General features: G+C 39.6%; 1 protein-coding gene across 1 annotated transcript in view; it reads right to left on the bottom strand.

Annotated features, from left to right (window-relative positions):
• Positions 1-18,100, bottom strand: part of cdkal1 (CDK5 regulatory subunit associated protein 1-like 1) — a 295,150-nt gene that overhangs the window by 107,345 nt on the left and 169,705 nt on the right. The window contains exon 10 of the mRNA XM_050045680.1: positions 4,874-5,019. Coding sequence (XP_049901637.1) covers positions 4,874-5,019 — 146 coding nt within the window. The remainder of the gene's footprint in view (positions 1-4,873; positions 5,020-18,100) is intronic.

Below are 18,100 nucleotides of genomic sequence, written 5' to 3'. Positions count from 1 at the left end.
TTTGTCTTCTGGTGTGTGTGTGTGTGTGTGTATGTGTGTGTCGGTCAGATAAGCTCTGACCTCACACATACCTGCACAAGGTTCCTGTCTGTCACATTCTTGGAGGTGAACTCTATATGGCTCAACAAAGGACAAACTGTGAGAATCAATATTAACAGCCACCTGTGAGTCTGACTCCGTGTCTCTGACTATCTCTGTAAAGGAGGGAATAGCAGAGGGAAAGCTTAATCAGAGGTTCAACAAAGGAGACAAATCACTGGGCATTATGTATTTGTTAAATGAAAAGTAAAAGATTCATGGGAGGTGGACTTAAGTACTGAGCTGTCAGGAAAAAAAAAGAGTCAAATTCCCGATCTGGTCCAATCATCCTTAATTTGGCATGGCTTGTGATGCCTGTAATAGGTGTCAACACTCACCCGCTAACCTCATGCATGTGTTATGGTCCTATCCCAGGCTACTAGACTGTTGGATAAAAATATGTGAAACTCTGCAGGACGCCTGCAACAAGATCATCAATCCCAATCCATTCACAGCAATATTTGGCATCCCACGCTAAGTCAACTTTTCCATTCTGCTGCAAAGGGTTCTGGCTTTCACAACTTTATTGGCCCGACATCTTATTCTTCTAATGTGGTAACATGTTTCAGCCCCCACCAATGACAGATGGATTAAAGAGTTACTACAGAGTATCAAACTTGAGAAAATAACTCTCTTAAAGTCTCCTTGAAAACCTTTAACAAGACCTTGGAGATACTTTCTGGATTGCATGACGGTTCCTCCTCCTGACCCCTACGACAGCTGAGCCCCCCCCTTTCCTTTCCTCTTTCCTTTATCCCATTTTCTTTTTGTTTGTGTGGTTTTTGTTTTCTGCGTCTGCATGTTTATTTTGCTTTTCTATTTCAGGGTGCAGCTGAGTGGGTCATGGGTGGGCTGTGGGAACTACGAGTTTGGTTTTTAGTGTCAGTCTTCATGGGCCCTCATAATGTGGGCATTTTGATTTGTATGCTAATAAACCTGTGCAAAAATTACAATCAGCAAGTCAGTCTTTCTATTTACAATGTTATCAATTAATGAAAAGGAAATGATGTACTATCTTCATGATTTTGTTGTTGTTAATACCACATACATCCACGCAAGTCGTCATGTCCACCTAAAAGGTCAAGGTCAAAGTGCCTTGCTCAAAACTACTATATCACCCTCAAACATTAACCTGTTACAACCTTACATCTAAAGGCAACTACGCTGAAAAAGACCCAAACACCCAAAAACACTTGTACTTTACCAAGAACACGCTTCGTCTCTTGCTACCTCTTTCACCTAATCTCTCTCCATCATCTCTTAAAAGTCTCTGCCAGACCCATATCTGAGAAACTGGTGCTTTAAAAAGGCTTCTCTCCACAAAAAAAGACTGTTTGTTTATGTTTCACACATACACACTCTTGCACGCTCTGACACAGAAACACTCAAACACACAGTGGGTGTGTTTTTTGGCTTGTCCGAAGCCCTGGCCTCGCTCCCAGACCCCGAACTGCACCCCAGCTATTACTGCTGCAGCCAAATGGGTTAGACCACTGAATGTGCGCTGGTATTGATTTCACACAGCCGACATCACCCGTGTGTGTCTGAATGTGTGTGTTTAAGTAACAGAAGCCAGAAATTGAGTAACCGCGCACACACATACACAGAGACTCAGACAAAAGGGTAGCCAGACAGTTTATGTAAACAAGATCCTATGACGTGATACCCTGCGTGTGGCGAGTGTGTGTGTGTGTGTTAGGTCTTTTTGTGTCTCCCATGACCATTTGCCACAGTGTGTTAAGATTTCAGCCAGATCAGTGTCACTGTGTTTGAATTTCTGTTGAGCACTAAAAAAACAACTGGAGACGGGGACTGAGACCTCTACTCCAGGCTAAACAATTGCCTAAAAAGCAAAGTAGCTCGCACACACATACGTACACACACAGACAGATAAGCATCTGAGTCAGTAAGCAAACATGGCAGTATCACTCCTCGACTCAAGGCCCCTTCAGAGGAACTTAAAAGAGAAGATTTAAAGGAATGGTGAAGCCTTCAACTCTAGTGGAAGAAATGACCGCACACTACGCCCAATCAGAAGCTTTCAGCACTAAAAGACATACTTGAGTGCTGAGAGGTAGACGCACAGGCATGATTCCAATTTCAAGTTGTGGACCTGTCACCCACACTCGCACACACATACACACGGAGGACAAAGACCTGAAATAAAAAACAGACTAGTAAAAAGATGACAGATGGAGAGAGGGGAAAAACAAGTGCCAGCATACTAAAAGCAGAAGTCTGTGAGAAACAAAAACCTCTGTATATAAAATCTGAAGAGAAAATAGGATTATAATACTCTTTAGCATGCTATATGTATTCATCATTTCCACATGATGCTACCATAAACAACTGGACCACAGCTGAAAGGTTTGTCCCTCTAAGTTTTGCATGATTTCAGCTAAACAATTTTACAGCACAACTTCAGTATCAGACAAAACAAAAAGATGCTTCTGCTCTTCCAAAACAAATCAACTTGCTTATCATAACAGATGCTGAAGCCAGAAGTAACACAACACAAACTGAAAAACAAAACAAAAAAAAACTTTCAAGAACAGGAAGCCAAAGTGTTTCTGGATGAGGGAGTATTATTTTTTGAGAAACACTGTTGCTAATCCAAATATGAGCTCACGACCAGGGGAGATAATAACAGGAGTTAAGTGTGCAGGGTAATTATTGTGATGTTTAACAATTAAATAAGTGGCACTTTTAAGCCAACAACCAAATGAGGGGCTGACAGAAAATGCAGACTAACAAATACGGAGCTGTATTTCAAACTAACGGCTTGTGTTCAGGCTGGCTGGGTTTCTCCACAGCGCCGGAGGGGAAATAAAGAGGAGGTGCGGCAGGATGGATGGGAGAAGTGTGTGTGGACGGAGAAGTGATGGGAGAGAGAGACAGAAAGTGTGTTACAGTGATCTAAAGAGACATACTGACTCACACAGTGACCGATGCACAAATACCACACACACAACTGTAGTCACAAAGCAGTACACGTAGAACGCTGTACACTGACCTGAATAAAATCTTGATTTACATTTTATTTTTTAAGCCTATGGCTTGACTGTTGACCTACATGAAACAGCTACATGAAATCTATTGATTGCTGCAGTTCATGGATCTCATCCGCTTAGAGCAAACTCTATGTTAACAAAATGACTTTAATCTGCAACATTAAAGACATGTATGCGAACATATAGATGTTGATATCTAAGATTTATAGATGGGAACCAGTCCAACGTAATGCAAGAGAAAAAAAGTGCTCTGATGTGCTGAATAAGGTTTACTCTCATGATTATCTGGATATCGATGGGAATAAAACCCATGTCCGTCCTGTGACTTGACTTAGTTGCAAAAACAAGTACTCACTGTCTTTTTCTGTAAATCTCTGACATCTATAATCAAATGGAGCACAAATACCTTATACAGTACTAATCTCAAAACATGCACTATGTCATTTAATTCCAGGAAAAAAGGCTTACTTATAAAAATAAGAGGTCATCATCTGGCCACAGCAATAACATGCTTATATATACCATTGCAGACTTAAAGATCTTTCATCTAAATCACACAATAATACCTCGAGATTCAAGACAGACACAAACTCATTTCAATATGAATCCCTTCATAGCGTATTATTGTAGCATCAATTCTATATTTATTCACCACCCCTGACCTTGACTGCCATAATTAATCATCCTCAAATTCCATAACAGATTATCTTTCACACGATAAAAGATTGAGTTTGCATCGTTTCTTATCTTCTGATCTGTGTCAGAGGTCAAATACAAGCATTTCATAATTCTGGAATTTTTAAGATGGAGGTTGCTGTATATTTAACCCATATCAGGAATGCACATGTTAAGATGCGTGTGTGGGTCAGTGTGTATATTTTAGAGAGACATAAAAAAAATCTGAACATAAAGTGTGTCAGGAATCAGTGCTCCAACATTCAAAACAGCGCTGCAGTCAGGTCTCCTTTCACTTGTCTATTATCATTTCTGAAATGTGTAACCTTGTGATGTTGGGATGAATGGGAACTGACAGAAAGAAGGAAGGACTGCAGCAAAAGAGAGGTTTAGAAAATAACATATCACTGCCATCATTCAAACACTTGTATTTCTGTGGAGCTAGAAAGAAAACTTCTTTTCATAACTTTTAAGAAGCCTGCATTTGCTATATATGAGATACACAGCAACAATAATTATACTAATATTTCTACAGACATATGCATCATCTGAAGCAGTAATTTAATCTGGCTAATTAAGTTAATATCGTTCATCATGTTCTGTTTAGTTCCCAGATATCCCAGATGGCAGTGGCAATATAAGAAACAAAGGGAAGTCTTGGTAAATGGATAAGACACATATAAAATTTGCATCACCACAAACATGCATGTACAACCCAAAATAATATTCACTTATATTAGGCTCACCCATATGAGTCCTTAAAGTGAACCAGAGAGAGACAAAGGGAGAGATTAAAAGAGATCAATGGTCGCCAGAGAGAAAGAGACGTTCTCCAGATAAACTTTGATTATGTGTCCTTATGAAGGGGAAGCCCAGAGATGTAGAGTCACACAGACAATATATGCGTACACACACAAACACAGACACCATGGGCCTATTAACGTGTCATTTTTAAAGGTTATTCACACAGCTATGCTAAATTAAAGAAGTGGGAGAAGAGCATGCAGCACTTGGGAGTTGAAGGGAGTTGTGCATAAATGTTTGTGGCCGGTGTCATCAGGACACGCTGCAGCACTGTGAGTCCATGAGGACTCCATATCCTGTCTTACCTCTCTTTGAGGAAGTCCACCACTTTTCTGAAGTCATCGATGCAATACTCTCTCTTCATGTCCATCAGGACGCTGTCTGAGGCCGACTGCACAGGGACATGGAGGAAGGCATAGACTCGTGGATGATTCAATATCTTAGCCATCTCCTAATGAGACACAGAGAGGAGATGAAGAGAAAGAAGAGAGATGGGGAGATGAGACAAAACAGGAAAAAAGGGTTAGATTTTTCATAGATATGGAGAGTAAAGGCAACAGGAGTGAAATCACTACAAAGTATTAGTCTGCATGTCACATATGTCAATCTGAACTGCTGTTGTTTGCTCAAAATGGGTGATACCTTAGAGAAAAAGACACTTTCCTGGATTTAAGTTTTATACACAAATCAAATTTGCTGGTTACGTCATGCAGAAGTGCAGAGAAAACTAAACAAATTCGAATGAAAGTAAAGGTAAGATTAAAAAACGAAATACTACCAAACTAAAAAAACAGATGTAGCAAGTTCAAACCTTCTAGTACCATGTTTGACAAATAACTGCAGTATTTAAGTACAGTTTATCTATATATCAATATGGAAATGTGAAAAACAAAAAAAAATCTCACTTGGAAAACTGTGATGTTGGCATTATTACCAAGTAATGGAGCTCTATGCAACCACTTTTTGTGAGCATGGAAGTTAAATTTCACGTGATCTTGATATATTGATGCAAATGCATGATGCAGACTGAAGTCTCTAGTATTGACAAAGTGATAATTACTGATAAATGGGTCTAACGCGGGTTATACTGTATGTGTTTGGCAGGTCCACATTATATAAGTCTGGTATATGAAATCTCTGTATCATGACTGTGCTAAATTTTTATGATTATGACTATGATCATCTGGTCACATTTCTCACCATGTCCAGGCTCCATTTCACTCCCTCTTTCTCTCCTTGCAGTTCCTGTAGGCCACTCATACGACTGAGCTTACATCCAGTAACTACTGTTAGACTACTATCAGTAGAAGTATTAGCGGAAACGTTTGCAACTTTGAGTACGAGAGATTGTGATGTTTATTGCAGCTTTAGTAATATCTGCTGCCTCACTGGAGCAGCTGCTATGAGCTCTTGGCCCGTCTCTGGCATGGCAGCCTTCAGTGTTAATAGGCTATTGCTTGTGACATCTAACCAACCAGATAGTGATGTGGGTGGGACATTGAGTGAAACAACAGAGTGGTGACTGACTGCAGACAAATACAGGTGGCTGCATCACAGCCAAAGTAGCAACTTATAATTCAGTCAGGACCACTTTTGTCAAAGAAAACTTTATCTCCACTGCAGTATTATATTTGGCTCCATTCTGGGGCCTCTCTGCCCTTCCACGCGCCCACGTGGAAAGCCTAAGGCAGTGAAAGCACACTTCTCTGCCCTTCCATGCGCCTACATGGAAAACCTAAGGCAGCAGCAAAGACCCCCAAGGAACAGAAAAGAGCAGCATCACTGACAAACAGAAATGATATCGATAAGTCAGACACAGCATGAAAAGGAGGAGCTGGGGTGGAGGCGGGTTGCAAAGTGGCTTGCAGAGGAAGCAGTAATAGTAGGCAGGCCAGAGCAGTTTAAATAGGGCACCCTGAATGAGATTCATCAACTGGTTGCATAGGAAAGGAATCATGTGATCTATCAGCTGACTCCCTTCCATCAATCAGCTGCTCCATCAGCTGATTGGGCTTCTTGAGATCAGCTGATGTAGCTGGGATGTGAGCTGAGCTTGACATTGTGTCCTGCCTGAACTAACTCAATTAATAATAAAAAAACAAAAAAATCGACCAAATCGTGCTGGTGTGAACAGCTGAGAGAGTTGGTATCAACAGTGCAACAAGTGAAAGAGTTAGTCTGGAGCCCTGACTAATATAATATGTGTTTATAATGGAGTTATCTATTGATTGACCCGATCATTAATTAGTAACTAGTGTACTAATGATGGCGGACAGCACCTAGGACAAAAGCAGAAGTGGAGTCCATTGGCCATGCGAGATGTGAATCTGAGGTTAGAAATATAGTGAGTATTTTTGTGTGACTTTAAGGTGTAGGCAATTCAAACAGAGCGAAGAGGCAAAATCTCACTGATGGCTCTGGTGAATGATAGCCGCTAGCTTTGAATAAATGAAAGTTCCATTAACATTCCTGCCTCTTTTGGCACTCTTTTCACTCCAGACCTTCTACGATACACCGCTTCTTTCTCTTATTTTCTATGTCTCTTACATTGGGAAAATAAAAGGAAGGTATTTCTGAGAATTCATCGCGCACACACTGGATCAAAAGTCCAAGGAGTCAAGGCTGCGCCAGCCGGGGTTCTTTATGTCTGAAAAGTCAAGAGCTTTTTACTAAAGCGAAGAGGTCCACATCTCAGAACAAAATAGTGAGATGGAAAAAGAAATAAACATGAAGTCTATAATGAACATTTTTTGGCCACTAGGTACCTTTCCGTTTTCACTAAAAGAGTTACACAAATGCCTGGAGTACAGAACGTGCTCGCCATAATACCTGCAGCTTCTGTAATACAGGATGTAGAAAGCAGGTTTCAAGTAAACTACTCCAGTGTTTAAAAAAAAAAGCAAATCTTTCATAATGGACAAATTGACTTTAAGGAAAAGGCCACAATTAGACATTCATCAGACTGTGATGTTCAGCGCATTGCAGGAGATGTGTTTTGAGATGAGGTGATAATGTGAAGGTACAAACACTCAAAGGCTTCATTTCCTCCATTTCCATGTGATTACAGAAAAATACATGCAAAGAAAGTTTGTCATTTTAATTTAATCAAAGATGTATACTTAGTTAAGGTAGATGCCTCCAGCTGGATTAAAAAGGATGATAAAAACTAGATCTGGCATCAACAAAGATTCTGAGTCGTGTTTTTGTGTCTGCTCTCACACGGTCACCATGAACAACCGCAAGAGTGACATTCTGTGTTTTTTAACACATCAAATTAATTGGGAAAGTTGCAAGGTTTTTCATTTGGTTTTTCTTTTATTCTTACTTTCATTTCCCCACTGAAAGAACTGGAGAGATCACAGATGTCAGACTTTTTTTTCTGATGGACATAATCAGGATGCTATCATTACCATGCTAATCACCACAAGAAGGAGAAAGAGAAAAAGAGAGGGGAGGAAGAAATGATTTAATGATTTCCTACAAGAATATGCTGATTGCAGTCCGTCTTGTCAATTAAGATCTATTGTAGAATGTTCCCTACTTCATACACAGACACAAAAGCATATGTGTGCGTGCACACACACACATACACACACATGCAGACAAAGCTCAGTTGCAGCGCACCACAGGGGGTTGACCACTGGAAGCTCCAAATTAGAAAGAATTAATTTGGTTGGAAAATGGAGCTTGATTGGTGACAGAAATCAGATTGCTGCATGTGTGTGTATGTGTGTCAGAGTGAATGAGTGAGTGAGTGAGTGAAAGAAAAACATGTAAAAGAACATGCGTTTATGCGTGTTTTGAAATGCTTTGAAAAAGGTAAAAGAATGGTAAAGTGATTAGGTGCCTCTGTGTTATTTCTAAGTTCTTACAAGTTACTCCTCTGATTATTACGCTCTACTTTTTTCTGTGTGGATACCTCATTGAATGTGCTTTAAAATGCTGAAGCCTTCACAACCACGGACTTGTACTACAGTCAGGGAGGTACTAAAATATCCAAAGTATACATTATGCCATCTAAAATAAGGCTGTAAGATATGCAAAATCCTACTGCGATTATTTTGACAAATATTGCAATTGTGATATAAGTCACATTTTCAGTGGAAAAGGTCATTTTTGTAATTCATTATTGAAAGAAATAAATGTAAAAATGATGAAGATGTGATTTCTGATGGGGTCTGTGCCAAACAAGCATGTTCATTTATATCTGGAATATGACTTGTAGGCCAAGACATCTCTGTAGCACCACAGTGCTTCATTTGTAATGTTGTAAAACATTTTACTTGATTAAAAATTGCAGCTCCTGAGATTTAGACAATGCACTTAGCAACATTGAACTTTCAATAACATTTTGAATAACTGTGCAACCCTAAGCCTCAATCCGTACTTCATCAAATAACTGATAATAAAAACTGTAAAAAAAACCACACTATTACAAAATATCTATTGTGCTACTTTAGGGAAGTGTACTTCAGATGGTCTGAGTGATTTAGCAATATAGCTACTTGAACTTTTTCTCTGTATGTGCCTTTTCAAAACTTATTTGAAGCATAACCTTTTTACCTTTGGTACATTGTGCCATAAGCCCTAAAATGAGAATTCCAACTGATATTTTATCCTTGCACATAGAATAGACCTGGTTCACATTCTTATTATACATTTCTATCAGCAAGGTCTGTTTGATGATTATTATGTGCAGGTTACAATAGGTACATGAGATATCGCTTCACTCAGGACCTTTTAAATTAAGTAGTCTCTTTATAAACTGTTCACCAACACAGTTGAAAACTTTTCTCAGTATTATGATTTCTCACTGTATATGTGAGTCTGGTTGTCTGTACATGCTACCCCTGGAGGGGATTATGCATTTGGTCGTGTGTGTGTGTATGTGTGTTTGTTTGTGTGTATCCATCTGTCCGCAGCTAATCTTGAATACTACAAGACCAATCAGTCTAATATTTTGTGTGCACATTTATGATTGTATGCTCAATGACCTCTCATGGTTGCAGTGATTCATAATTGCCTAAAAACCTGTTTTATTGACTGTTTAATACACTCATTAACTAATGACTCCTCACTCCTTTCAACCGCCTGTTGGCTGCATGTTTTCTAGAAATGGGCGCTGCTATCAGGACCAAGCCTAGCCTAGTCCGATGCAGGCGGCATTTTGGCCTTCGTTGTGGCTAAAAACAGACATCCGTTAAAAGGTTGAGCTTATTGTGAACCAAACCAACTGCAGATTAATTTTATACCTGATATGTTATAATACACTAAAGTTAGTCAAGAGATGAACTAGCCCCTGTTTTTGTTATCTATGCCCCTTCTTGACTGTAGGGTGCCATGAGGGAGAAATCCATTAAGCTCATTTTTTTCTATATTTGGGCTTTACAGGGTTAAATAGGATTTTTTTTTGTCTATTTTACTGTGTTTTTTGTTGTTAATTCCTATTTTGTAGCGCCTCAGCCTACAGGCAAAATGAATACCACTCAAAGTCCAGTAATGTTGCTGCCCCTTCAAAAAACATGAACAAAGGCACTTTTTTTTTTTTGCTTCCTGAAATGTATCTGCTGGGCATAAAAGAATTGGCCACCTTGCAGCTATGTGCGCTCTACTGAGTGCACTTTTCTAGTTGTAGTTTGCATTCTGATGCAAAGCACATTGAGTTTTCTTGTGATGAAATAAGTAAAGTAACTTTGTCCAGACTTGCCTTTTAGTATGTATCATGGTACAGTGTTTAGTGTTGTGTGCAGTAGTATGCTGATCCAGTCTCATTAGAGTCACTGACAATGATAACTCCCTATGGACTGCAGCAAAGCCCACAGACTGTGTGTCAGTGTGCTTGCGTACATGCATGTGTGTTGCGAGGGTAAACGGGGTCTCAACAGATGGCATGCTAGTTTGAGTAGCAGGGCACCGCTGATGGCAACTTGGGATTAATCTAAGAGGGAGGACTTTTCATTCACACAAGCCATTTATCATGCGAGTGCGTCTGTATGACAGAGAGAGTCCCATTCTTCAATGATTATACAGTACACTGATATCAATCTCCCTTGTTACTGATCCCTGTGGAGTTGAGGCCTTTTCGATGTTTGACTGCTGCTGACAGACAGTTTAGTGAGTCTGAAGTGAAAACGATGCTGCGATGAAGATATCGCGCAGCAGTGCCCGGTGGCAAAAATTAAAGTGCTGCTTTAATGTCTCTGCTCCTCTGTGGATGAACCATCTCGCTTAAAGCAGATTTCAACAATCTTAAACAAATCAATCAGGAATCAGTGCAAGTGGTCTTTTTTTGCATTGTTTTTTTTAATCCATCTTGATACTCTAGTGTTAGTATAATATAGTTTCTAGCTCTCTATGCCATTCTCTCCTTCCCTCCAAGAGCCTATCTCTCTCATTCACACAAACAGACACACAATCCTTTCATCTTTGGTTGATCAGCTCAGATAAACATATAAACCAGAAAGGACGTATCTTAACTGGCTTAGCTCAAAGGATCCAATATCTACCCCCTCAAATCAGATAAGAGTGAAAAGAACTTACATGGAGAAAAAAAAGAGAAAGAGAGTGGATAAAAGGTGGTTTGGCTCCAAGCAGCCTCAATGAGGAATAACACCCTTTCACACCCCCTTAAATTCCCTTTGCATATTCTGTATATTTTCATTCCTATCTGCTGTTTCATTCCTTTCCTGTTCATCACTCCCTTCCTCCTCCTATACATGGCATCTCTGTGTGTTCATGTTGAAGGTGGAATAATGTGGATTAAAATTAAAAAAAAAAAAATTCAGATCGACTGAAGAGGTTTTATAAACTGATCGAGAGATGACTGCTGATTTGTTTGGATCCAATCATCTCAGGGATTCCAAGTGTTCCAGAAATGTGTATATTTAGTAATAAATAACCTGAACACACTATAAATTCCAACATTAATCAATGTATTTTCCCTGCAATTGAAATGTCTTTATTTGGCAATATACAGGTAATAACTGTTGGTTCAGACATCAAGGAACGGTTTGACTGGTAGTATAGAAACTGGAAGAAACCAGAGTGAAAGGAATGCAAAATATGGAACCTGAGAATCATCAAAAATACTTTTAAGACTTGTACAAAACACCTTTCATAACATGAATGATGAGTAAAACTCAGGACAAAAACACCTCTTGACAAACACTCAACAACAAGTGCAAAGCAGCAGAAAACCTGCCTTGCACTTGTTTTTATGTATGTTCTGAGGGTGTGAAACACTAAAATGATAAAGTGTGCTTAAAGTTGCCTGCAGTCCTACACTTTATGTTTGGCATTAATGAGCATTATTGTCTCAGAACGCAAGAACAACCTTGATGTGGAGGAGCTACTCACAGCAAGACAAAAAGGACTGCTAAAGTAGTACACTGTCACTATTAGTGTGTGGAGCGTACTTAATAATATCCATATGTATCATATGGAATGATGACACACATACACGGCTGGTGTCCCCAGAGTGCCAACAAGCAGACAGAGAGGGTGACAGTCTGGTTCAAGTGAACGATCTGAGGCAAACCCAGAAGAAGTAGCACCTAACTGCATTCACAGACACTGACAGACATATACACAAACCCACACATAACAAGAGTATTAGCAGGGCTCACCCAGGGGAGTCTGCAGAGAAAACGATTCTACAAGCCGTTCCCAGGATAATAAGTCAGGTCCCTGTGTGTGTTCACTGGCACACACACAAACACACAGTCGGTGGGAACTGTGTTCAGCAGCAGATAGAGAAACTGAGCTCCCAATGGTATTAAACATCTCAAACACTTCAGGCTGCACTTGATTTTCCCTGGAGGGTATACCGCGCCTGCAGTACCTCACACAGTGCCAATGGATTCTATGTATTGCACAGTAAAGGGGAAATTAAGTACATGTGCTGCATTTGAATGTCACACTGTATTGTGCTGTGTATCGTCTGACTGTTGTGAGCGAGTGAGAAAGAAATGACAATACTATACCATGGAGCATCGTGGTATTTTCCATATTGCTTTGTCATTACAATGATTGTGCCAAAGTTTGTTTTCAGTGACTTTAACAGTAAACAAACCAACCAAAAATACAATGAAACGAGGGACGTCCCGATATGATCTCAGAGACCATTATCTGGGTCGATGAAGACATTCCTAAATTGGTACCGCCTATATTGAACTATAGCGCCCGATCCAATTCTTTGTTTAAAGTCAGCTGTCACATGTTTTTTTTTCTTGCAGCCGTCTCCAACTCTCCTCTGTCCGTCTCTCTGAGCTCTCGCCCGCAGCAAAACACCGTACACCATAAACAACAACAAAAAGCAGTAAGAGACTGTTTATTTATGCCATTACCAAAGTTATAAGCACCTGTTTCTTTTAAGCTCAGTGTGAGAGTCTTTGGCATTTTGCTGTCATCTACGGCGCATGGTGTTTTACCGCAGGCGGAAGAGAGACAGATAGCACTGTAGAACCAATGACAACCACACTCACCATGCCGCTGCAAGTACAACAAAAGCCTCACAAGCAAAAGGAGTAATTTATTAATGTGGCCCAATCCTTGCAAAAGATGTGAAGACAATGAAAATAAACACTGGAATACAGATGGAATACAGGTCCTTCACACGAAGCAACAAACACTGAAGAATACTCTCCTAAAGGGAGAGAGAAATTCCCTCAAGACATCAACAAGGCCAGAAAGATTATGAGAGGGTTTGTTATTTTATACTTTTAATTTGCACTAAATTGTTTGTTATTTTGTAATTTTAATTTGTAATTTGTACAAAACAAATAAAGAAATAAACAACCAAAAAAACCCATTATGGAACAGCTTGAAAGTAAGGATTTGGAAGTGGAAGGACTTGGAAGTATCAGATCGGGACTCAGTATTAACAGATACTTAATATTAAATTACTCCAATCTGGATCTGAGGCATCTTGCTGCAGCTGTGGATTATATTAACACACTGCAGGTAATTCATTTTACTCCATTATCACCATGCTGTCTTGGTGATTTTCCCCCTCAAAAAACAAAAAATAGCTAAAGCCACAACAAAGGGCCCAATAACGATGTTTTTAAACAGACAACCGACATTTAAACCTCCATCTTTCAAAACCAATAATTCACCGCAATAATTCAGGAAATGTAATTCACTGCAGTAAGTCGGGACTCATAATTCAGAGGGACATCAGAATAGCTTTACTGTGAGCATTCATTTGGTGTCGGGTCCCTCACACAATGCTACATTAGGCCTCTAATGTGAAGAGGCTCCCAAAGGCTTCATTAAAATGAAAATGGTCTGAGAGGGTGTGTCTAAGTGAGTGCCCATGCAGCTGTGCTTGTGTGCACATCTGAGTGTGAAGGTGAGAAGAGTGTGTTTGTGTATGTGTGTGTGTGTGTGTGTGTGTGTGTATTCATGTGTGTGAATGCTTGTGTCCTGGGTGTGAAAAATATCAGGCGTCTCAGAGGATGGAGTTTTCACTTTGTTACGGGTATTTGGTAGTTTGTCAACCTTCCCAAAGGCTGGTGCAGCTCTATCGAACTATGAACAGTTACATACATCTGTCACTGTCTCTGGAAAGTAAATAACTAAATGAAAAAATGAAATTAAAAGTAAAAAAAAACAAAAAACTAAAGGAAATATAAAATTAATAACATATTCTGTTCAGTCCCATGTCACATAGTCAGGAAATGTTCACCTGTTCATCTAAATGATCATAAACACAACATCTGACACTAATAAAACAATAAATCTGACACACTCTTATTAATATTACTTTTCATGGATGCATTTTAAAGACAAATAGTCACAAGACCAAAACACAGAAAAAAACATTTTATGATACATTTACCTGTATCTGTAAAATCCTATTTTGGAATTAAGCATTTTGAATTAATAAAGCTGAGCAAAATATTACGTCAAATCACTCTTTGCTTGCAGCAGTACAGTGTCACCTCTACTTCACAGAACTAACTGTGGAACGCATGTGAACGGCATATCTGATGTATCTCTAGTCAAACTGAAATGAGCTCTGCGGAGGATGGTTAATGGACAACTGCTATTTCATTCATCTCAGCCTGACTGATTACTACATACGAGGAGGCTACTTTCACACCTCATTTACGGAGTCTGCTAGCATGCTAGATTCAATCAGACACACAAGGTCTGCATGTGCGCACACACACACCTTATATGATAAGATGACCTACTGTTGCACTTTTGACAACAGCTTTTAGCTACTCATTGACAGGTGGATGGATGGATGGATAAAAAAATGCTGTGTTTAAAAGAGTTTAAGAGTCAACCTAAGTAAGTCTTGGTTGACTGAAATTTTACCTACAATAATTTTCAACCAATCAATCGTTCGTTATTTAATTTTTAAAATTCCTTGCAATGGGGGCACCAGAGTGTCGGTCCTCTCTCCCTGGTCACTTCAGTCTTTCCTTCATCCCGAGCAAGAGCCAACGCAACTACTCTCACTGACAACTTTACTTCTGCAGATATTCCATAATACAGCAACCAGATGCAACCAAAGCACCTCAGCTGAAAAAACACTGCGCCTACAAAGCGTTCAATCTGACTTGTTGCATCTTGTATTTTACGGTTTATTTTCGTTGTGACTATGTCCATTTGTTTTTTTAATGTCCTCCTGAAAAACAAATGCGAAAATTAGAGAGATCTCAGTTCAAGTTCAAGTTTTGGTTTCTCTGTGGCCATCTTGTCCCATTGAAATTTCACTGGCCTCAACTTATCTCTTGATTTTTCACTCAGCGTTATGTCATAACACGTATCCACCCTTCCTAGACTTGTCCCTACTCATTTTTTAATAGATGTGTACTGATTTGAATTAATATAAGTCCTTGAATTGGGGGAAATTCAGGGCTGGTACCAGAGCTCTGTTGCTAGGCTGTCACTCCATGAAGTCCCATCCCCACAAAGTGTTCTGATGCACCAAGTTGAGTGTTTTTAGAAAAATGCATGGATTTTTCAGCTGCGGTGTACACACATCCTTAAGAAAGTAGCACCAGAGATTGCTCGACCAATGAGACTTTGGTCAGGAGCATATAGACCAATCAACCCACCAATGACCAGAAGGTGTAAGCCCCTATAGTTTGAACATATAATGTCTGAAAGTGGGAAAAAAAGGTCAGAAAAGTGGGAAACAAAAGAGTAACTCTGTTGGAGACATTTTACTTGCAACTACTCAAGTAAAAATGTCCACTGGCAGTACAATGCAATCAACTAAAATGTCAGAGACAAGTGGCCCATGAGAGGCGATTGGGCCTTTAACTGCACCAATCAGCAAATGGAGCTATGAGGCTGCCTACATGTATCAGAAAAAAACAGGCTGCACATAGGGAAAAAAATTGCATGCTCCTGTATGACAGGGAGACAGTGTAAATGCGGTGATCTGAGGGAGTGAGTGCGAGAGAGGGTGATCTTTCAGTGGGAAGTGAAGAGGTTACTTGGCCTTTTCAGCTTCAATCACAGCCATTCAGTGTGATGCTGTTATATAAGGGCTGGTGTTCTTCGACGAAAAAGACAGCAGGATATAATTTGGCCTTTACTTAAGATGGAGGATGAATCTACTTCAGAGATTTGGCCTTAATCATCATCACACCGTTCTTATTGCTGTGATTGCCACCATCATAAGAGAGATTGGAGAAGAGACAGGAGATGAGGTGAAGAAGGAGTAATTAGGTGGAGAAAAACAAGAGTTTAAAAGTGGGGGAAGATGAAAAAGTTAAAATAGCGACAAGACAAATATGAGGTATTAAAGGAAAGAAAGAACTCAAGGAGAAAAGGGAATAAAAAACATGATTAAGGAGAAAGAAACGAGAACTGAGATTCAAGTAAGAGTAAGAGAGAAACTTTCAAACAAGTTAAAAGAATATTTTTTTCTGGCCAGTTTCTCTGTTGGGCTCAAAATCATCGACAATGCATAGAAGGTTTATAAGTAGGACTAGAAAGAAAGAAACAGTGTGTAGGTATGTGTGTGTGTGAGAGAGAGGAGGGACTGGCAGGGGAGAAGAGAAGAAACGTGAGGAGAGGATAAAGGGTAAATGGGGGACAGGAGCAACAAAAGACAATGATAAGTTAAAGAGGAGCACTCTTATCTTTCCTTATGTAGGTTAATTGACTGAGGAATTAAAGCTAAAAAGATATAATTCAATTCAATGCATGGACGTTAACAATAAAAGGGCCGGTAGCATATGAAATGATTCTTAACGTACACACACACACCCAGACCAAGCCAGTGTGTCGTCCTAGTATATTTCTAATTATCAGTTAATTGTTATTCCCTATCATTAGGAGGGTGGTTTTTTAATTGTAATGTAGCCAAGCAGAAAGCCTACCTATACATGTGGGGGACAATTAGCCACCTCCATTAACCCCTGGTTAATTACAATCTCCATTGCTGCTTCCCACAGCACTTTCCCTCTCCTTTTTAGCCCTCATCTCTATCCCCGGGCCTTCATCCCCATTTTTATTTTCATTTCTGCCCTCATTTCATTCATCTATGATCTCCAATCTTCCTTGATTGTTTGATTCAAAAGTACATCTGTTGTGAACTTCATTGGCTTTCTTTTTTTTTTTTATATATAAAAAGTTTTGTTTCACTGTAGTTTTCTAGGTTACCATCACCCTATTTTAGCCCTCTATGTCCTCCCTCTCTCCATTAATATTTCCATATTTCCCTCTTCCATGTCCTAGGGGATGAGAAACTATTATATATAGTATATGCCTTAAAGTGACTGTTGACCAAAGACCAAAATAAAATAAAATAAACCACACAGACAAAAAAAAAAAGACTGACTTATGTCATCACCACTTTAACTTAAAGTGTCCCTATTCAACTGTACACTTTTCTTGTAGTTGTCCTCCTCCATTTATCCTCTTAGGTTTAAGTGAGCAAATTGGGCTTTTTGGCCTTGCCATGAGTTCACAGTTCAACTCTGCTACTTCACCAAACCAGAAAAATACAAATAAAAGCAACTTTTATGTCCTTTTTCATAGAGCAGACACACATATGATGCAGGTCTACTGACAAACATTCAACCCACGCTGGACTTTTTCATACGAGAGATTCAAGTCTGAAAGTCTCTTTTACCAAAAGCTCCACTCTGCAGTGGATTTCCATACAGAATTACAAATATCACAACAAAATAAAAGTGTGGATGCAGCTAAAAAGTAGGAAAAAAAAACCACTACCTGTACACTACATCTTTTTTGGGGGGGCTTTTCACCTTTATAGAACAGCTGAAGAGAGATAGGTATGGGGGGAGAGAATGGGGATGACACGCAGCAAAGGGCTGCAGGCTGGAGTCAAACACGGGCCACTGCAAAGGACTCAGCCTTTAGGGGCAGACACTCTACTCACTGAGCGAGAGGCTGTCCCTAGATAACATCGTTAGGGGGGATTTTCAAGAGTAATAGTCCTGAGCTGCATGAACAATTTTAGTTTACACACACACACACACACACAGATAAAAAAAAGTGTCAGAGAATAAATAGGGTTGAACTTTACTTTGAGATGCACC

The sequence above is a fragment of the Epinephelus moara genome, chromosome 6, assembly GCF_006386435.1.
Source record: "Epinephelus moara isolate mb chromosome 6, YSFRI_EMoa_1.0, whole genome shotgun sequence".
In the NCBI taxonomy this organism is placed as follows: Eukaryota; Metazoa; Chordata; class Actinopteri; order Perciformes; family Serranidae; genus Epinephelus; species Epinephelus moara.
This window is presented reverse-complemented; position numbering and strand designations above follow the sequence as displayed.